At 38.0% G+C, this 22,706-nt stretch overlaps 1 protein-coding gene across 3 annotated transcripts in view; it reads left to right on the top strand.

The window, feature by feature from the left end:
* Positions 1 to 22,706, top strand: part of TAB2 (TGF-beta activated kinase 1 (MAP3K7) binding protein 2) — a 68,896-nt gene that overhangs the window by 41,563 nt on the left and 4,627 nt on the right. The window contains exons 2-6 of one of the 3 annotated variants that reach the window (XM_074818721.1): positions 3,981 to 4,056; positions 6,582 to 6,771; positions 12,133 to 13,645; positions 20,754 to 20,914; positions 21,572 to 21,665. In XM_074818721.1, coding sequence (XP_074674822.1) covers positions 6,670 to 6,771; positions 12,133 to 13,645; positions 20,754 to 20,914; positions 21,572 to 21,665 — 1,870 coding nt within the window. In that variant the 5' untranslated portion in view covers positions 3,981 to 4,056; positions 6,582 to 6,669. The remainder of the gene's footprint in view (positions 1 to 3,980; positions 4,057 to 6,581; positions 6,772 to 12,132; positions 13,646 to 20,753; positions 20,915 to 21,571; positions 21,666 to 22,706) is intronic. The other 2 variants (XM_074818720.1, XM_074818723.1) reach the window with 2 other exon arrangements.

A 22,706-nucleotide genomic window follows, 5' to 3' on the forward strand; every position in this document is an offset into this window, starting at 1 on the left:
AAGAAATGCCGGAAATCCCTTGGCTGCTGTCTCAGCAGGCACTTTAGCAACCTCTACTGGTCTTGCATTGCAACTTGTTGCATCCAATTTGCTGTCACTACAGCAGTCTTTGTATGCACAACATCTGTAATCTGCACCATTAATGTTACAAGGAAATGTCCTCTTTTTTTCTACATTCACAGCACCCTTTTAGTAAATATTTACAGCCAGGTTTCTAAAATAAGCTTTTAGATGGATTTTTTTTTTTACAGCATTTTCAACCATGTGAGTAAAACACAGATCAGATGTGATCAGATTAAAACTATGGAAAAACATGAGCAATTTACTTATTAGATGTAGCTGAAGTATAAAGGCAGATATAAAGGTTTCATTTATTTGATTTTTGGGAAGGTGAACAGCATGCTGTTTACTGTTGCAGTGTTCTGCATATTTCCAAAAGCTGTTCTCTTGAACTCACAAAGTCAGTTTCCAGAGTGGTAGCTGTCCATAAATGGGCCTTCAGTCACTGAGTGCATCATAAGGTCAACTGGAATTGTTCAATACAGCAGGTATACTAATACTTGCACAATTACCTTTGATATTTCTTATGGCATGGACTGTAAATGAAGTTGCAGTAAGAAGAGATTAGTAATGAACAAGAGGTGCAGATAACATTCTAGACTGTCAGCTTCTTTGTTTAGATTTTGTTAGGTGTATTTATTTCATAAAATCAGGTTTTTTTATTTCATAAAATCTGAAGAATACTTGCATTATAAGTGTTTTCTGAAAAGTCAATGTGATATTAAGCTTAAGGTTTGTACTGAAAAAATGTCTCTGATCTGTTGAACATGTACTCTGTTAGAAGAAAGGAGATTTAAAAACGTATTGACTAGCTATTGGACTAGCATTATAACAGCCTAGTACTCGGCATCTGAATCATTTCACATTAAGCCATCTTTGAGTTTTTTTAATAAACAAGTAAAGCAGTTTGTGTCTGGTACTCATGGTTCTTGAGTAGCCTTTGGAAGATGACGCGTTGTTTACTTTCATATCAATAGTTTTCCCAGAATAAAGCTTCAACAGGAGCTCCAGCATGTTACAATTGCCAGGTCTTTTAAGTTATCTGGGGATCTTGCCAGTAGTCTTTAAAAGAACACAGCTAATTAATTCTTCCAGTTACTTAGTATTTCTGGCGTAAGTGAGCACTAAGGTCTTCTTTGTGCATGTGTCTCTTCAGCAGTATAAAGTCACACTGAATGGTGTTTTGAAATAGCTAAAAGCAGTATGTAAAAGGATTAGTAAATGGACATTACTACAAAAATAACTTTATATTGTACTGCACTCCAGTATTTAAACGTTTTCCTTTGAAAGTAGACTCTGCTTGTAGTGGTTTTAGGAAGAGTTCTTTCTCAGAGTCACCATTGCTGGATTTCATTTCTGCTGATGATTAATTTCTTGAATAGATTTCTCTTCTATTTACTTCTATAATGCTGTATTGCCCTTATTTTATGCCTGAGTCTGTGAAGCCCAAATGTTGCTGCAAACAGTTTCCCTTACCTCCTGTTGGTACCCTTTTCTTCTACAGTCTATTTACTGGCAGTCATGGCTCTTCACTCTTGCATTTGTGCCTATTTACTGATATATATAACATTCTAACAATATTCTGGATGTCCTGCTGCCGGATTCGGAGTTCCGTGACTGACAACAGCACTACATTTCTGTTCCTTAGGCATGCATCTGTCAAAGTGACTTTCAGTTCCTTTAAGCTTTCCTCTAGCAAGATGGATGCTGAGTCCTTTTTATAGTTCCTTTCAACATCAAGAATTGGGAAAAAAACTTTTAATCTGTGTGTACTAGAGAGGCCTCATGAGGTCTCCTGGCCTGCCACTTCAGACTTCCTTAGGGTTAATCTGAGTTTATTAATAATCTTTAAATATCTTTGAGCTCTGCAGAAGATTTTTCTTAAGTGATGATTGGAGTGAGACCTTAATATTCATATGATACAAGTGCATTTTTCATATGCTATATTGTGAAACCATATTAGTCACCTATTGTAATTGAACCTGAAGGGGAAAAAACCTTTTTTGTGAATGTAGTGGATATACTCAGTCCCATAGGCAGTATATTTCTCTGTGAATCAAGATGGGGGGAGCAGAGCCTTTTGTGTTTCTTTTCACCCATACTGCAGTAAATATAATCGTGTTCCACCATGTTGACACAGTTGATGCATGTGTACAAAAATTTTGTAGTAATTTTAATAAAACGATAGAGTAGATGTTAATTCTAGCTCTTCCAGCACTAACTGCATGCGTCGTCTTGGTGTGAAGCCACCAAAACTTAAAAGTACAGTAGTAAAATAAAAATAAGCAGTTTCTCAAGTATTGTATGCTACCAACAAATAATTGGATTTTGAAAACATTGGATGATGCCCAATAAGTCATTTCATGCCTCATGAAGATGCAGTAAAGCTTCTCTGCAGCATTTCTTCGAATTTGAAGGTAATTATTGTAATACTTTGCTTTATTGGAGTAATAAATGGAAAGTGTGGTCATTGTGTATTTTATCAAGACTACAGACACTGAAAAATGAGCTAGAACGCAAAGTATTTTATTGAAATTAAGCACTGGCAAATGTTCTTCTGGTTTTAAATGTTTTTTAATCTACTCTGTGTTTTTCATTAAAAGAGTGGATGAATGAATCTGTTTCCTTGCAACTTTTGCTGTAAGAGCTATGAAGGTGCTGTTTTGCCAATCTGATACATCAGACAAAAGATGGAAATTTATATAAAGAGTAAATACAAACTTTCTAGTACTGCACAGAGAATTTGAGATGGAGAGTATAGAGTTTACTGTTCTGATAATGTAGTGTGTTGTGGTAGGGTTTACTTTAATGTAGGTTAGATAAATTGGAAAAAAATTAAGAGGTCTTAGAAGGCTTGAGTGGGGGTTAACTATTTAGTGTTAATTTTACTGGGCTACTCAGTATAAGAGGGGTGATACTGAACTAAGGTAAACCAGTTCCCTTCTTGTTAATAGACTCCTGTGTTTTTCTGAACTTGCTGTGATCTTGCCAGCTTTGAATTTTACTCAGAGGAGCACTGCAGTACGGTTATTGATAAACAATTGAATTATTTGCTTGATTTTTTTTGTGTGTTTTCTCTGCTGAACAGTGTTTTTCTTAATAGTTTCTTAAAAAAAAAAGTGTAAGATCAATACTGTTTTGTCACTGCTCTGATTTGTCTAGTGTTCTAAACCATTGAAGACATAACAAGGGTGTGTTTTTAGGGATGCATAGATTCATTCATTTTTAAAATTGCGCTACCACTGCCACAGAGTTGACTTTTTCAGAGTTTAAAAATGTAAGATTTCGGAGCAGTGTCAACCCAGCTCACATTTTCTGTCCGAGGGCTTGTATTTTAAGCAGTTGGGAGTGTGATCCCCAGTCCCTGTCAATCCAAGCTCAAGGTGCTTTCAGGGGAGTGTGTGCAGCCACATGCTCCCAGGCCTGCTCTCCTGCCTGGATGGTCAGCTCTTCCTTCAGATCTGCTGTAGGGAACAGCTGTTTGCTCTGAGACTTCAGGGACTCTTACAGTATTCTTTGTTTCCATTTATAAATTGCTTGCTTTAAACCTGAATAAACGTGAATGGGCTTTTGCATCGTTTTAACAGTATAGGTACATACTGAACACTGTACTAACCAATGCACGTGAAGTGGGAGGGGAAAGGAACTCTGGTACTTGAATTTGTGTTTAAAGATGTGTTTCATCACTTCATTTTAACTTTTGGAATTCTTATCTCTTATTTTAACCATATTAATGTTATGTTTAATATAGTTTGTAACAGAGTAAAAGCCTGACACTTTTCCCAGTAGAAAACACATTACTGCTTTTTGTTTCAGATGAGGTATTTGCTTGTGTTTCTCTCTGGCCAGGGTGATTCTTTTCAATTGTCTAAGCCAAGATTTGCTGCTTCAGCTGGCTTTTGCATGTGATTGTTTTTCAGATGTATAGCTTGAGTTGCTCAAAACAAAATATTTTGTTCCTCTGCTTGTCCAGTGTTGCAGTTTGAGGCCTCTAAGGTATGTCTAAATTTCAGTCTAAAGTATGACCACAGCTTGTTTAGGCAAATCCATGCTACCTTTAAATTAGTGATCTTGAATACTGATAGCAGCAGCCGCAGGGCACGTTATGTAGCCTTTGATATTTCTCTACCCCTTTGAGATAGCACTCTTGGTATGTGCAGAGTAAATTTGTGCAGGATTAGTGCTGGTGTGTATCTAATCAAACTGTAATTATACTGTGACTGTTAGTGTTAAATGTGTGCTCGCTACTTCTAATTTACTTGTGTAGGACTTTCACAAAATCCTGTCATGCCTGCTGTTTTCATGGATCTTCATACTGGTCACCTCTTTTCAGTGTTTTGTTTTTTAAATCATACAGGTCTGAAGGGAACCAGGCTTCCTAGCTCCTGAATAGTTAATAAAGTGTGCAAAGAGAAGGGAGGTGGAACTTGCATAATCAGATAAACAGAATGTGTATTCTGGGAAGGAATACCATAACCTGAGTTTCTAGTTCTAGCAGTCTTGGCTGGTACTTGTCATAGGTTAAGGTTTTTTGAAATTGTGGTACTGTTTTCAGTAGTGGAATATTGTGCTATGTACATTAAAAATTGTGGGTAGGATTGTGATCTGTTTTATCGAAGCATCTCTGTTTATTTTAACATAAATTTCTGTTCTTGTATTTTTAATTACATGTGATTACATCAGAGAAGATGGGATTTATGGGGCTAAAATGAGCAGATGTTTACTTGAATATTTCAGTCTTCACTATTGTTAGCTAACAAGTTGGTTTTTCCCTGCGTGTAGTGTGTATAGATGGAGTCTCCAGAGTAATACGTATTTTGGGTTGTTTTGTTTTTTTCTTTCTGTCTTCAGAGCTTTTCTTAAATTGTTGGTGAAAAGTTGAACTGGTTAATGTGTTGCTTTTCAGATCATGTTCAGCTATTATTGCAGGTGTTGTGGTTCAAGCCAATTACCAGTTGACTTTCAGATCAGAGAAGACGTAGGAGTTGATAAAGTCTTATAATAGAGTGGTTCAGGACTAGTATATAATATAGTGGTTCAGTGGTCCTGGAATAATATTATTCCTGTCTTGTCATCCCTGCTGATGTGCTTTGTGCTTTCCCATCAGTTCTTTGCAGGTCTTTCTCCATCTTTGCAGTTTCTAGATAAGTTGTAGTGTTGCACTATGTTACATTTGAATCACAGGTAGTGTTAATGCACTAGAAAATTGTGATTAATGCTCCCCAGTTAACTTGCCACTAGTCCCCTTTTAGTGCATAGAAGTACAGAAACACTAGCATGTTGGCTCACTGACAAAGTCAGTGTGCCCGTGGGATTGTTGGGAAAGAGCTTGGGCTGATGGGATCCAGGGTGCAGCACATACAGGTGCAACCTGATACTGGAGGCAGTTTTCTGATGCTGGTTGCCCTGAGTCAGCAAGTGGGCTAGTAGGCTGTGCTGAATATGAGGCAAAGAGAAGCAGATAGAGAAGGGAAGGAGAAAGTGAGTAAGTTGATAGAGATGTTTGAATAAGGCTTGCTAATTTAAGAAGTAAATGAATTTTAGAGTTGACTACTTTGGGGTTTTTATAAAACTAATATGTTGGGTTCGTATGTGTGTGGCGGGGGGGGGGTTGGTAGCGGGGGATGGGGCTGCAGAGATGACTTCTGTGAGAAGCTTCTTGAAGCTGCCCCACTCCAAGTCAGACACGTTTATTTGTGATAGTAGTTAATACGAAGAAGATACCATTTCATTACTTAACACATAGGTACATTCTTCAAAACTTAATTGGTAGAAATTCTTCTTGATAAAAGTCTATGGATATCATATGGCCAGGACAGATAATTTGTATAAGTGTGTTGATTGGGTGATTGTGATATAATCTTGTTATAACTCTTCATGATTTCCTTCAAAGGAGAAACAGAATTAGTTGAAGAAAACTGAGTTGTTATAGGTTTTATTTCCTTCTAGTCATAATCTTAGAATATTTCTTAAGTACGTTGGGTGAAAAACAAGTAAACTATTGCTCATAAATCCTGAAACTCAGAAACACTGAGCTTCTAGCCACAATATCCTGACAGTAAACAATAACAGTGATGGTAAAGGTAACAGTGTAGGTACGCTCACAAGCTGAATGAACGATATCTTTCTATTTTTGATGTGGACTTCTTCGTGTTTACTTGTGATTTAAATAAGTTAAAATGCTGTTCTTAAAACCATGAATTTTAATACTTTGCTAAATCAAGTATTTTTTAAAATTCTTAATATATTTTGTAATGTCAATATAAAAATCAAGATAGAAGGAAACTGCTCGGGAGATGGGTCTATAAATGGGCAATTTTGAAGGTTATGAGTGTGTGAAGGACAATTAGTTAGCCAGAGATGTCATGTGGGAAAATCTTGACATAAAATATACTTATATTTCATAATTGAAAAGGGAGTTTGTGTGTGTGTGTTTTGTTTTTTGGGGTTGTTTTTCACTGGTTTTTGTTACATCAAAAGTGCCTGCTTTCATTGTCTTAAGGCTTTCCTTCCTCTTCCAGAAAATGCTGGGACAGAAGAGATGAGTACTCCCTTTACTAAGGCCTAAAACTGCCTGTTGAAAAACAATCCTGACCAGGCAATATACGAATGGCCCAAGGAAGCCAGCAAATTGATATTCAGGTTTTACATGACCTGCGACAGAAGTTTCCTGAGGTACCTGAAGGTGTTGTATCCAGATGCATGTTACAGGTCAGTGTTCTGTTAATGACTGTACAAGTAAGCAGTGTTGCTTATCTTAAGCATTATATATGGGTGTCTCCTTTGATAGCAGGTTTTTTCTTTCTGTTTTCCTTTTTGAGTGAGGCAAATGTACATGGCCAATTTCTTTGCACAGTGTTAATTTGGCCTCTCTTCTTCCATGTCTAATCATGGTTGGCCCAAGGTAAACCAGCCTGTACATCAGTGTGTGCATGGAGACTACCTTCTCGCCAATCAGTATGCTCATGTCTTTTGGCCATCTCCAGAGCCAAAACTAATTGTGGCAAAAGGAGGGATGCAAAGCCATCTTGAGTCCAGCAGAGACAATTTAAGGCAGTGCTACAAAAATGCAGCTGTTTTTTTTTTATTATTATTTTGCTTTGAGACTCAGGGCAGGTCCGGAAGCAACTTTGCTACCTCTTCTCCATCAGGCTTCAAGGTACTTAAGTGGACCCTCGTCTGCAAGCAGGTTGGCCCCCCTGCTTTCCACTCCCAGCTCCCTGCAGAGCCAGTGCTGGAGGCCTTCCATACATTCTGCAGCAGGGGAGCCTAGGAGTGTCATGCAGGCATGTCAGCCTGAACTGGGCAGGAGTAGGTGTGTGTAGCCTAGCATCCACTGGGTTAGACTTGAGTGGGTGTGATGCACTGGTGTGCTTCTGCCCAGTGCTTCCCGGCGCTTTGGCTGCCAGATGGGCTTCATTTGTTTTGTTGTAGCTTTGGAGTCCATGCTGCTAATCTGTGGATTTTTACTGGGCTTAGAAGTAACGAAAGCATTTTTGTCTGGTACTGCAGTTAGTGCTAAGGCCGTATCATCAACTTCTACCTCCAGCTGTTTTCTATGCTGCCACTATAAGAATACTTACATGCCCATAAGAATATATATACACATATATAAGAATACTTATATACCCATAAGAATACTTATACGTCCATATTTTGTATCAAATTCCACTCTATAACATTGTTAGTTACTTCAGCAGATAAATTAATATGCCCATCCAAAGCCTGACATAGGGACACCTGAATGCCTAGAGTTAACAAATGCTGGTAGACTTGCTTAACTGTGTTGCTTAAACATGTTTGCTTTGCATGTTCCAGTGATCCCAGAGTATCCATACCGATTGGATTTTTTTTCATTATCTACTGTTTTCAAACTTGGAGTACTCTGGATAATAACAGGATCGTCTCAATATTCATACTGATCATCAGTATACCCAACTTGATTGGAAAAAAGATGGGTCATGAGTTCCCAGAAGCTAGCTGTCTCTGGACTATGGCTAGGACACCTGTGGTTATGATTCAACATTCTTTATATCATAATTGTTTGTCTTGCTTTTTATATGTATTTTTGTTTATAAAATACATGTTTATACTTACCTGTGTATGTTTGACACACACACACATACATCTAAACACAGTGTTTGTATTGTTGGGAGTAGAAGTGTGACTGTGACAGTTTAATGTTCCTAGTTTCAAGACTTTATCATGACTCTTCATACTAGAGCAAGGAGCTGTGAAAAGAGCAGTTCTTTGAGAGAATTGTTTTTGATTTGCAAGAGGGCAAAATTCTGCTTGGGTCTCATGAGGTTTTAAGCTTTCCTCAGCCCTTTCTCTCTAATTGTTTAGCTGAAGAGGGAACTGAACCAGGCTATGAATTGCTTGTATTTGTTCTCAGGATTGTACACCACCATTTTTATATTGGTTCTCTGTAGGACTAATCTAATTCTTATATTACAAGTGCAGTTTTGTTCTTCAAACATGAGAACTGCTTGTTGAGCAAGGTCAATGGACTTGACAGAGTGAATGAATCAGCAATCACCTTTTGAATGTAATTCTTGATAAATTTAAAAGCTAGTGCTTGGGTCTTGAGAGACTCAGCAGTCTTCATAACATTGAATACAGTGGATTATTTTTTTATAAAAAGCCTTTTAACTGTGAAGAAAAGATACCGTACATCCCATATGTTCACAAAGATATGGGAGAAGGGTTTAGATTTTGAGGGAGTGTTTTAGGTCAGCTTTCACAACAGGATCTTTCAGAAATTCTGTAGGGTAATTAATGTTCCATGTGTGCAATATTGTTATACTAGAAAGCTACCTTTTTTGTTATTAACTGAGACCTAAGACTCACCACAGAATGCTGTCATGTTGGTGGTTCTTTGAATTTCATGAGCTCTGGTTTCTCTGAATCTGGGATTGGGGGGGGGGGGGAGCGCGGGTTTGGTGTGTTTGTGTTTGTTTTGTTTTTAAAGAAGCCTAACACGACCCCTTTAAACCAACAAATTTTGCAGTTGGACTGGCAGTAAGGATTGGAAAGCAAAACTTGAGAATACTTTTGCATGTGTTTGCAATACTGTTGGAACAGTGTCTGAATCCCAAGTTCTGCCGCCTTGTAGTTGAGCATAGTGAAAGGAATTCCCAATAATTGCAGTAACTGTGGTTTAGGTCAGATAAGTACTTCAGTTCATTATCAGGTATCAGAAATGGTGCGTTGGCCTTGCGCCCACAATATCTACTGTGCAAGCGTCATGTGTCAGGGTAAAGTTGTTTTTAAACTAGGAAGTATAAGATATTCCAGGAGAGAACCTAAAAGAGTTTAAGCAGTTATGCTGTTTATAATGATATTGATGAGAGGCTTTTATAACAAGAAGAGTTTCTTTGGATCACTGTGAATTGTGCAAGAAAACTATATAGGTACTTCAGTCCTCTGAATTTGTTTAGTCACTTTCAGCTTGTTTTTAAAAGAAGGTTTATAGCATTTTATGCTTATAATGAAAAACAGAGTATACAGATGTCTTGAGGTGAATAGCCCACTGTTGAAATATCTAAACAATATATAGTATGCTTAAAAGCAGAGAACCACCAAAAATCTAATAGGATGAAACTTAACCTTGTGTAATCTAGGGAGTAAAAAGTTTTATTGCTTTCTTGGGCAGACAGAACTGAATGTTCCTGAAAAGTTTTGCATCCCTCCATTCTTCCCAACAAGGCTCCTGCATTCAGCTCTCCCTTCCTCCTCATTTGAAGGAGTCACTGCAGCATGCCCAGTCTGTGGACATTGTGCCCTTTTGTTCTTTTTTGTGTCCGGAGCATTCTATAACCTCCTGCTCCTCAAGACTATGTCCTCTCCTTGCTTCCTCATTTCCCTCCAACATTCTTATTCTTTCTTTTTTTTTCTTTCTCTTTCAGGGTATCAACATTTTAAACTCAGTTGGGACATGGGCAGAGCTAAGATGAGGGGTATTGTTTTGCTGGAATATGCTCAGTTCTGCCATCAACCGGTTCTCTGATCTATAAAGAGCTAGAAGCGGTTGAAACTCTGCCTCTGCCAGCCAGAAGATGCCAGGGGTTCCATGTGCCCCTATTTCCCCTTTGAGTTCTCCAATTTGCTCATTGACGTCACTGAAATTTTGGAATTGATTGGATGCGGTCTTAAAAAAGAATAAAAAAAATTGTCCAAAGAAATGCATTCAAGCTGAATGTAAGGGCCTTGCAAGCTCGGCCTGTTCCTTTTTGGTTTGGTATTTTTGGCCTCTCTATTAATAATTTTAATTCACTTAAGTTCATGCAAAATCTGCCTTTAAGATCTTTCTAGCTTGTTTTTCTGTGGCATCCTATCTTTTTCCCTTTTCTGGCTCCCTTTTCTCCTTTGCAACAAATGCAAGGCTATTGTTCTTATCTTTTCTTACCCACTGTTCTGTCCGTGTGTGAGTCCTTTCTTCGCTACTAACTTAATTTGATTATTTTGTCCTCTGGTGCTTATTCCAAACTAGAGCCAATATGCATACTATCAATTTAACCCATTTTCATATTTCTCAAGACTTTTCTGCAACAATCCTTATATACAGCTGGCTAGTTAAATAGCCTTTAGGGAATCCTGTTATTTTAAAAGGTTTTGTGGCTGGGTTTTTTTGTGGGATTTTTTTTTTAAGAATTCCAAACTGCATCTGGCCTGTATGAACATATCGTTTCAGTCTTGTGGGCATTTAGCCTTGTCTCTCTCCCACTTCAGTTATGTCTGTCCTTTTTTCTTTTTTTTTTTTTTTTTTTTTTTTTTTGGTAAATCAATAAGGTTGAGACAGTCTTGCTATGTTAGCACAACACTGACCTCTCATCCTGGTTGAAGGATAAGAACTACTGTCTGCTAGTTTAACAAAAGTAACTTGATATGAAGCATGTAGCATGGATCAATTTATCTTGCTTGTGTTATTCTTTAACTGAGAATGTTACTACTTGGCGTATGCAATTTTTTTACTTGATATATGCATTCTTTCTAGTAACTGTTTCTGTGTGCTGGATTAATTTGATGCCTATTTATTTTTAATAACATCTGGGCCTCAACAGGTGCTCTTCTGGCTGAAAGTATTAACCTTTATTTCTTGGGGGTTGGGGTAGAGGGAGTTCTGTAAGAAAAGTGATATGGACAGAGCACAATATTAAGAAATTATGCCACTGATGCATGTTCATGCTTTTCTAAAAGTCCTTATGTAGGAAACTAAACTGGGAAGATCCAAGTACAGTATTACTGAACATGGAAAAAGAGAAGAGGGATTAGCAGTTTGCTTCTGAAATGTTCTTAAAAAGCAAATTAGCTAGGTTGTGGTTTTTGTTCTAAGTCATCCTATTACAGGTTTTATAAGGTATCTCTGTACAAATGTAAGTATTTAAAAACTTTGCAAGCAGTGGTTTAAAATGAAAATACAAATGTCCCCTGGGTTTTCCATTAATAGTTTCATCTTGCAAAAGAGTAATCCTGCTGTATTTGTATAAACTGAATTTTTACATTTCTTCTGAAGTCATGTACAACTCCTTGGGTCAGCATGTTCTTCTCTGCATAAGATTCACTTTCCACTTTCAGCAGGAGAAGATAATGCATAACTGGTAGTGAAGTGTTTGGGAAAGCATTTAAAATAAACACATATTTTGATTTTTCTGTTTAAGCTATTAACCAGTAATGTGCAGGTATTGTGAATCCATTCCTTCCATTATTTCCCCCCTCAAGCCAGAGACTTGGCCATTGCTGAAGATTGTTCCGAAATTGAGAAGGAATAGCAAAAGTATTCATCCAAGGTGTATTGTACTGCATGGTGTTAGCTTGTCAAGGTCCAGGATCTCCTTGTCATTACTTCAGCAGCAGTGCAGACCTCTGCCCTTGATGCCAGTGACAGAGTTGCTGTTCTCAAAATAGTAAGCTTCACATGCAAGCCCCTTGTGCATGTGTAGCAGCTATGTGAGCCAACTACCTAAAGCTTTGTTTGATGCTATAATGTTAATTTTTCAGTGATGATTGGATGCATATATATCCGTGACAGTATTTTATCAGTAACATCAAACTTTTGTCTGTCTTTTATAGAATAACAATAATCTGGATGCCTGTTGTGCAGTTCTCTCTCAGGAGAGCACAAAGTATCTCTACGGTGAAGGAGACCTAGGTTTTTCGGATGATTCTGGGATTCCTGGACTACGAAATCACATGACATCTCTTAATTTGGATTTGCAGTCACAGAACGTGTATCACCATGGAAGAGAAGGAAGTAGAATGAATGGAAGTAGGACTCTAGCTCACAGCGTTAGTGATGGACACCTTCAAACCAGTCAGTCCAACAATGAACTGTTTCAGCAGGAACCACAGACAGCACCTGCACAAGTTCCACAAGGATTTAATGTCTTCGGGATGGCAAATACAGTTAGTACTCCTAATCCAGGGCAGCATCTTGGATTTCACCTAGGCAGCAAAGGAGTATCTAACTTGTCTCAACAAACACCCAGATTCAACCCCATTATGGTAACTTTAGCCCCAAATATTCAGCCTGGTCGCAATACCCCTACGTCTTTGCACATACATGGTGTACCTCCTCCTGTACTTAACAGTCCACAGGGAAATTCTATCTATATTAGGCCTTACATCACAGCTCCTAGTGGTACCACTCGACAAACACAGCAGCAGCCAGGCTGGGCATCTCAGTTTAATCCCATGCACCCACAGCAAGTCTACCAGCCTTCGCAGCCAGGTCCCTGGACTACTCTTCCTACATCCAGTACTACGCCACATACCTCATCACAACACTCGACGCAGCCAAATCAGCAAGGCCACCAGACTTCTCATGTCTATATGCCTATCAGTTCTCCTACTACTCCACAAGCACCTATGATTCATTCATCTGGTAGCTCACAATCCTCTGCTCATAGCCAATACAACATTCAGAATATATCCACAGGACCTCGCAAAAACCAAATTGAAATCAAACTTGAACCACCGCAGAGAAACAGTTCTTCTAAGTTGCGTTCAACTGGCCCTCGCACCTCCACTACTCCCTCTTCCCTCAACAGCCAGACATTAAGTAGAAGTCAACCCACTGTTTACATATCGGCCAGTCCTCCAAATACAGATGAAGTGATCACACGCAGTCAGCCCAAGGTCTACATTTCAGCAAATGCCACAACAGGAGATGATCAAGTTGTGCGGAACCAGCCCACACTTTTCATATCGACAAATCCTGGAGTATCTACCACTTCTAGGAATATGTCTGGTCAAGTAAGCATGGGTCCTGCATTTATTCATCACCATCCACCCAAGAGTCGAGCAGTGGGCAACAGCACCACTGCAACCTCTCCTCGAGTGGTGGTTACGCAGCCTAACACAAAATATACTTTTAAAATTACAGTTTCTCCAAATAAGCCCCCTGCAGTTTCCCCAGGGGTAGTGTCCCCAACCTTTGAACCTACAAACCTTCTAAACCTTCCTGATCACTATGTTGAACCAGAGGGTATCCAGCATCTTACTGACCCTGTTTTAGCACATGTGGATAGGATCAGTGATGCACGGAAATTGAGTATGGGATCTGATGATGCTGCCTACACACAAGGTAATATTCTTAATATAAATAGTAGAGATTGCAACCAGGTTGTCAGTTCAATATGTAGATTACAGAACAGGAGACAGTTGATAACCTTTGTGATGTTAATGTAGTGTCTTCAACTTTAGCATTCATTTGCATTTCCTAAATAAAAAAGCTTTATAAGCAAATCATAGATTTCTTTTTATGGTGAAGACATGTAACTGAATACTTGGAGATAATTCTTTGGTTTGTCTTAAGTAGATATGTTATCTGCTTAATGAAGTGGAGTCATAACATCTTCATTTTTTTATGTTGTTCCAAAAGAAACATCTAAGCTTGTTCAGTTTGTCCTAATGATTTAGTTATGAGTCTACTGGCAGATTTTTTAATTAGTTGAGATACTATTTCCATTGCATAATGTTCCTGGGTTTTTTCTTTTTCCGAGTGTTATTTAAGAAGCAAGAAAAGCAGACTTCAAAAGCAATTAGTGGGACGAAGTGTTGGCCTTCATGTTTCCTAATGTGTGCCTGACAATAAAATGCTTAAAGTGTTGATACTTCTATTACGTTATAAAATGTGAGAAGGAACACTGCACCAACGAAAGCTATTTTAAAGGATCAGTGGTAATGGGAGGGTAAAACTTAATAAGTTATACAACAACCCAACCTGTTAATCTTTTTCTTCTGGTTTTATGTTTTTGCATGTTTTTATTGCCAACTTGATGGTTTATTAACCCTTCTGTGGACTTTTTATATATAGATGTCGAAGGAGTCTTAGGATGTTTAAGCAGTATGCAGGATAGGTTATCAAAATAATTTCTCGTTGGCCTTACTGGTCCTCTTTGGACTTAGCAAACAATCCAGCATTTAAAAAAATGGTTTGTTCCATGATCACTCTAAACATTCTTCAGATCAGTTTAGCCATTTTGCTTTGTGTAAGTTAAGTACAGTGATCAGGACACTGGAAGCTTGGTCTTCATCTAGAGTACTATAGTAATGAAGTAGATCAAAAACTGATTGTAGCTTGTGTACTACTTCTGGATGTAATTATATCTTTGAGAGAATAATCCATCATAACTCAAGTGTCTAAAGGTTTAGGTGTCAAAACCAAAAAAATAATCATCCTAGACTGTCTCTTATGGTCAATGAAGAGTTAAAGAACTTCAGAAAATGATTCATCTGTAGATAAGCTAAACAAATTGCCCACTAGAAGTGTCATTCCCTTTCCTTACTCTGAAGGGAGACTTGGCTCACTGTTTTAGTCCTAGAAGACTTTAGATACCCAGAAACTAAGCAATCAAAACCTTGTTCTTAGGCTCTAAATACTCTTGTAGATTATGGACTTGGTTCCCAGGCATTCTGCATTTAGGTACTTGTTGGGGAAGAGTGTCCCTTTCTGATGGGACTGACTTCTACCAGTTCTAGCTCTTCATCTCTTGTACCCCTGGTGGTGATGGCTACTGTAATGTGACTTCTGCACAATCTCTACAGGCTGCGGGTATCAGCACCCAGTTTATCAAGCTGAGGCAAGCTTGCAATGCCCATTTCTGCTATGCAGCCTGGAGTTCAAAAGCAGTGTCTGACTCATACCTGCTGTGCAGCCCACTTGTTCCTGAAGCCAAGACAGATGCGGTTTTTAGATGAAGTGTAGGTTCATGATGTGGGCTCGTACAGCTTTAGGGACCATGGGGAAACACCATCCTGTGTCTTTCACTAGTTCATATAAAATACACTCATGCTTCTGAACTTCTTTACATTTGGAAGTGTTTGGGATTTCTGGCATGTGTTGCTTCATTTCTGATGCAACAAGTACAGTATTTTTAAAATTTTTGTTATTTAACCTTTGGAAAGTTGAGAAGTGTGTGATAGACTTGTATGATCTTGATATCTGAAAATCCTAGTTATTGCTTTTAAACTTGAATCTTTACTTACAAGGTGGGATTTTTTTCTATTACATACTGAAAGAGATTTGAGTTACTTGATGCTTTCTGTTGTGAAGCCATGTTCTAAGTTGCTTATAATTTAACCAGACTGCAAAAAACCTTCCATACTAGGTGCTTGTCTCATTTTAATTTTGGCCAGAACAGATGAGTAGTTTCTCTGGCCATGATTAGAGAAAAATGTATTTTCATCAGCTTTTCCATTTCTGCCCAGAATGCTCCTTATCTTGGCAGGGAGAACTGAAACTGGCTTGGGGTAGAAGGAATGTGGAAGGTGGAGTTGCTTTGGTGTCGAAGGAGATTTCCTTTACTTTGTTCCAGTGAAATAATTCATATGCATGGTCCAGCCCAGGAGAATAGAAGGTGTGTTGGACCTATCTGCAAGTGCTGCTGCCTGCCACCTGAGAAGCTTTACTTCAGTTATGGTGTGTGTAGGCACTCCAGTCTCCTGTGATTAAATTTCTGGTTTTCCTCTCAAGTAAGTCACAGTGTGCAGTAGAAGGCTGCCAGAGATTTCTGTCTGGTTTGCTGCCAGAACTGGAGGTTATACGATGTGAAAAGGAGTAGGGTACTGCTCGGATAAAATCACTGTAGTTACCCTGGGATGCTAGGCTGTATCTCTGCCACTGACACTGTGATGCTGAGAAACTCACTTGTCACCAGACTTTTCGGAAGTGGTTGCTAATTGATGTTTCTTGATTTTGAGGATTCCAGTTTGAGGTACTGTGGACTTGCTTGTGGAAGTGTTGAGAGCACTCATCCACTACTGAAGTCAATAAGAATTAATAATGCTATGAGAAAAGTAATGCTAGATGCATGTCCAAAAGAACAGCCAAAAGATGATGCAATTTTATGCTAATTATTTAGTATCAGTTCTGTCTGTGTACAGGAGTATCAGTTCCCATTACTTAACAAGAGCTTTCCATTTATAATACAATTAGTTTTCAATATATAATTTACTTTAGTATAAAGTGTCTTATGGATGAAAAACAGAACAAAAACCCTGTTAGAAACTGAACATTCTGTACTCCAGAAATGTTTGTGATGTACACTCACTATGCGTGCAGACATATGTTGAATAGTGAGGCTAAACAATCAATAGTTGCTTTTTCTGTGTATAGCTTTTCTGTATAATGGGCAGGCATCCTATCAAGAAAATACTTAATTGTATAATAAAATTTTTAGGTTGATGTTTTCATACCAGGGAGTTTAAATCCCTTAATTCAATACTACTTGTCTTTTGACTGACTGATTTTTTCATACTATTCTCTTTAACTTGGAGAGGGGATGGTATGCTTAGAGTTAATCATTTGTACCAACTATAGGTATGTATGTGGCTGTATGTTTACTCAGCAATTCTTCCACTGTGTTTTTAATGTAAATACGTTAATTGATAAACTAGTTTACTTGATGTTTTGCACAGTTCTTGGTTTGGTTTCTTGGAGCTTTTTTAAATTTTAAAAAAAGCTGCAGGAAATAAATTTCGTAAAATCCTAACCATTCCTTGCAGATGTTTAAAAAAAATGAGATACAGCTGTGTCCCATGCTCCAAGAGGCCTTAAGCCCATTATATCATGTGATTTAAGAAAAAAACCAGCCTTATATTTGGCTCTGTATATCAAGCCCAACTCTTGATGCTCTTTTTAAAGGATTAAATTAGAAGAATACTGGAAAGGGAGGACAAAAGATCAATGTGAACGGTTGAAATTGCATATTAAATGCGTAGTAAATAACTGAATTTTGTGCCACTTCAAATACAGATTTTGAAAATGTGCATGAACGTGTCCCCTGAGAATTTCGTGAACCTACTGCCACAGAGTAATTGCATTGCCAGAAATTCCCTTTCCTCCATATCTGGCACACTAAGACATTTCAGAAATTCATAGGCCTGTAGTTTAGGGTGAAATCATTGTGTCTTTTGTTATTATAAGAGTTTCTAAGGAAAAAGATGAGCTTTTTTCTTAGAAACTCTTATAATAACAAAAGACACTCTAAAGCAGTAATTGTTTAAAGTTCAGATTCACAGAGGCTTTGAGAAAACAATTACGCATACGTTTTTCAAACTTACAAGTGTATTCAGTACCTGTTTGAGTAGGTCTCTAGGAAAGGAATAGTGAACTTTTGTCCTCTAGACTTCCATGCTCCCTGTAATTATAATGATTTGCGACCCTTTTGTGGAAAATGTGCACTTTGAATGTCAAAGGAAACTGGCACCTGCCACAGCATTGAAGTGTACTGTTCTTGCCAATCTGCTGAATGTGAACATGCAGAAGTTGAAAAAATTGAATGTCCATAGTACCCTATTTGCATATAATGAAAAGTTAAACATGAAATCTATCCTGGTTGTGGTACAATAATGACAAGTCAAGGAGGCAATCTTTGTACTTCTTTTGGTAGAGTGATTACAGTAAATAGCTTCTTTTTGATGATGTCTGACTAAACAAGTACAAGCCTGAGGCTTTCTGGCTTGTACTCCAGGTTAGTCTATGTAGGATAAACTTGGGTGTGCCTATGCTGCCTGCATAGGTGGAATCCCCTTCCTGCAAGAAGCACAGGATTATCAAAAAGGCTATTAAATGTCTCCTCATGGACAGTGTAAACTAGATCTAGTAGCTGAATTGCATTAGATTCAGACATGCACTGCAGTTTTTTGAAACGATTTCCTTTGCTTTGATCAACACTAGAGGGAGCTGAATACCTAAATTACTGCTTTCCATTAATAAATACTGCAGTGGAATATGGGGAGATTTTTGTATTCCTCACCCCATTTTTTTTCTACAGCTGCCAAACTGGTATTTAAGCAAAATTACAAATTCTATGTGAAAGCCACCACTTAAACTAATGTCTTGCCAGTTCCTTATCCACGCTTTTTTAATAGTAGAAGTTTAGCATAGCAATATCAAGTGATTCTTCAATCATAATGGTAATTTTGTAATGAGTGTGCTTAAAATCTGTTGGGATTTGAAATTGTAAAATGGTGAAGTAGTCACATTGCTGCTAGGAGAATAGATTGGATCATGTCTGGAAAGTGATGTGAAAATTAAGAGCATGCAATCGTGCTGTGGGCATCCATCAGTGCCTTCCGCTCCCTGTGCGGTTCCGTAATGACAACTTAATTACTAAACCACAGAAGTGGGAGAACATTGAAATGAGAAGTTGTGGGCTTTTTCCCTTTACAAGAGCAGCTTAAAAAAGAAAGAGGAGTGGGGCAGGGCAGGCAAAGTCCTCAAGAGATGCAGTCTTGCTCTTGAGTCCATGCTGTGCCATGTGTCCTGGAGATACTCTGGTAGCACTCTTCCTTGCTTACCATGTCCAGCATACTGGCTGCTCACCAGCACCCTGCATCCATAGTTTGACAGGTTTGAAGAGTTCTGAGTCTGGTTGGTAGAGCACAGCTGTATTGCAGCAGGTCAAGTACTAATAACCTGAGCTTCGAGGAGTTGCCCCAGCAGTAATATACCAAGGCAATGAAAATGGAAGACGCTATCTAAAAGTAGAAATAACATGTAGAAGGGAAAAGGGCGTGTGTTCTCCCTGCAAGAGTAGAGGCAAAGTAGTCTTTGATTTCCTTTCTTTATAGTTGCAGCCACATTTGTAACTCCTGGAGTTCGTAAATGGGAAAAAGTTCCTTCAGCTGTTTCTAAAAGGCTTTTCAAGAGGGAGGCTGTCTTTTGGGACTACTTACCTGATGATTCCAAGTCTTCAACAAAAATCTTGGGATTTCAATTACTATGTTTTTATATTACATATGAGCACAGCTCAATGTATTTATAGTGTGACTATTGGCTGTCCCAAATAAAGGTGCCCATTTCTGCAAACATCTCCAAATTGAACAAAACCAAGCAGAAGCTCAAGCAGCTTTGTCATTAAGTATCTTTTGAACTCGTGTGACTCAAAAGACTAGGCTGAATCTCAGCAAGGCCTTGCCGGTTCTGTAACACTTACAAAAATAATTTGGCGTGGTTTCTCCTCTTGAAGAACCTCTGGAAGACAAAATATGGTGCATGAATAAATAGGCAGGAATTGCAGCAGAGAGCAGTTCTGCTTGCCAAAGAAGTGGAAAGTTGCATCTTTTTGATGTGCTTTTTCTTTTTAATTCTGCTACTACTCAGGAAGCCTAACCAAGCAGAGTGCTTCTGATTTTTTGGTACCTGAAGAAATGGTGGGGAATTAAACATCTCATTCCAGCCAGAGTTTTGCTTAAATGCTTTGTGAGGCAAATTCAGTCTTTTTAAAATACCTCGTTATTGCTACTTTTTTATAATCTCCACAGTGCTATAAAGGTATCCGTAGTCTGTGAAACTGACCCCAGTTTTTATGAATTAGTGATTTAATGGATGAATGAATTGCTGTGCAGAAGTTGAAATGATTGTTGGGTTTATTTAATTGAAATACTTCATTTTTATAGAAGGTGATTACTGCTTTGAGCAATGTTATCTGCTCATGTGGTGATATTTAATAGTATACCTACCTTTAATGAAATAAACTCCTTAAATTGTATGAATTTGATTGTGTCTTCTGCTGCTTATGTTCTTTATAGTTTTAAAAAGCTGTGGTTTAAATGATAACTTCCATCATTTTTAAGTTAGGTCTCCTCATGCCATTTTTCTTTACAAATAGTAAGCAGCATTAGACATTCGAAGCTGAGCTAATGGTTCTACGCCATAGTTTAGAGATAAAATGGCATACAGTCCAGCCTCTGTGATAAATATAACTGATGTTTGCCAGCAGTATTGCTTGTAGTACTTCCTGGTTTAGTTTCATTTGATGTCTCCTGCTATGACAAGAACACTGGATTATATTCCAATCTAAATAGCAATAAAAATAAACTTGATGCTTATGTAGCATATATAGTGCTCTGTATTGCAGTCATGTCTCTTGGTTTCTGGTAGTCATTCTTGTAGATTGGTTGGGTTCTTGCAAAAGATTTTTACAAATTACAGCTGAATTTTGCATGGTCATTGTTACATTGTATGACTTTCTCATTGTATTTGCTTGTTTGTAATTGTTTTGTGCTGTTTTAAAAAACACAAGACTTTGTCTTATGCAGAGATCATCTGGTGAGAAGAAGGGGAAAGCAATCTGTAGCAATGTTTTTATCTGTATTTTCCCAAAAGAATACTAACCTTCATCTTTATCTGATGTTGCCATGTGAAGGATAATAAAGTAGATAAAATGGGACTTTATGTATTGCAGCTTTACTGGTACACCAGAAGGCCAGGATGGAGCGACTTCAACGAGAACTTGAAATTCAAAAGAAAAAGTTGGATAAACTAAAATCAGAGGTCAATGAAATGGAGAATAATCTAACACGAAGGCGCCTGAAAAGATCGAATTCTGTTTCCCAAATTCCATCAGTAAGTTGAAATGTCTGTAGGCTATAAACCTAAACCACAAATGTGGTCTGTCACAATAAATTAAAGGAACAGTTGCTCATCTATTGACAATATACTAGTGACAGGTAGTATAGCTAGAATTAAAGTGGTAAACAGTGTAGTTTAGAGTAAAGACTAAATATGCCTTATTTAACTCCAACCTTTAAGCTCACTAATTGCTTTGTGAAGTGCTGCTTTTAAAGGCAGTCACAAGAGGTTTGACCTGGCAGTCCTTCCAGATGTTCTTAAAGGTGTAATCACCTAATGTTTCAGACTAAAACTTAATACTCATACTGCTTTCCACATAAAGTATTTTTTGGTCTTCATGCATATACCCATCTCAAAGAAACTGATTAATGCACAAGTTTTCAGTGCCAGAAGATCAGCCATTAATCTGGTGGACCATTGGCTGTATCCTAACCACAGTCTGGAGTTGTTCATTCAGCTCTGAAGTCTGAGAGAGAAGAATTCTGTGGGTCTGAAAGATCTTGTAAAATTACGTGTCAGTTAAAAGTCATTATAAGGCAAGATTCTTTTATCTTCATTTCTGAAATAACTAAATACTGTCTACCTATGCATGAATGATAACTGATAATAAAATGGGAAAATTTAGTCTAACAGGCAGATTTATTTTTTCAGCTGGAAGAAATGCAACAGTTAAGAAGTTGCAACAGACAGCTGCAGATAGACATAGATTGCCTAACCAAAGAGATTGATCTTTTTCAAGCAAGAGGTACAGTATGTCTTAGTACATCAGCAACTGTAAATGTTAATTTTTTTTCCTTTCTTCTTTCACTGTCTGCATGTATCAAAAGCATCTGTGTTATAAATGATGGGTATACACACTACTTGCAAAATCATCATTAGTTTGAATAAAACCATGGAAATAATTGTCTTCTGAGCCTGTTGTTTTTGCTGGCTTTATGATTTTCCTAATCCCATGGTCATTCCTATTTCATACTTGGCTAAGAAGAAAGAAACTTGTGATGCCATTTATTTAATAAATGCTGGGGGGAAGATCTGGTTATTTGAGTATCAAAGAAGAAGGAGAAGTTTTCTGAATGATACAGCCATACATATGTGTCCATCTCTCTCTTCCATTTCTTCTGTTTTGTAGTCAGCTGCTCAAATTAGCAAATATAAAGTACAGTTGTGACTTCCAGCATGCTCTCCTTCTTCCACTTCCCTTGCCTTCAGGGACACAGCCTTTGGTCATGAGCTTGAAATTGAGACAGCTGAGCCAATTCAAGAGCTGCCAACAAGAGGTCCCTCTCTCTTCCTGCTTCCCTCTCTTGCCACTTACTGTGCTCTGGCTCTGTGTTAGCTTTTTAGACCCTTTGCAGAGCTGATTCTGCTCACTAGCTGAGCAAAAAATGTTGCATTACTGGAAAAGCTTGCTACAGCTGATGTGAGGGAGAGGCACGGGAAGGGAGAACTGAGATAGTGAGAGGGAAGGGACTAATGCTTTCCACTTTCAACAGCAGTGAGTTGTTAGATCAGTCCTGAGCCATGGAATTTCACCTTCAGATGATGTACCTGCGGATAAGGAGAAGGTAGACAGGTGTACTGAATGCAATGCTGCACTAAACTGGACCTTAAATAGAATATTCAAATCGCATGTGATTTTTATATCTGTTACAGTAAATTAGTTAGGAGTTCCTCTAAGTATTACATCTAATCATATATAATATGCTGCATAGCAGATAGCACATCTCTTCCAGTATAGTTACAATTAGAAAAAGTGCCAGATAAAAGATGCTAATAAAATGCTGTT

Source organism: Strix aluco, chromosome 3 (assembly GCF_031877795.1).
Source record: "Strix aluco isolate bStrAlu1 chromosome 3, bStrAlu1.hap1, whole genome shotgun sequence".
Classification (NCBI taxonomy): Eukaryota; Metazoa; Chordata; class Aves; order Strigiformes; family Strigidae; genus Strix; species Strix aluco.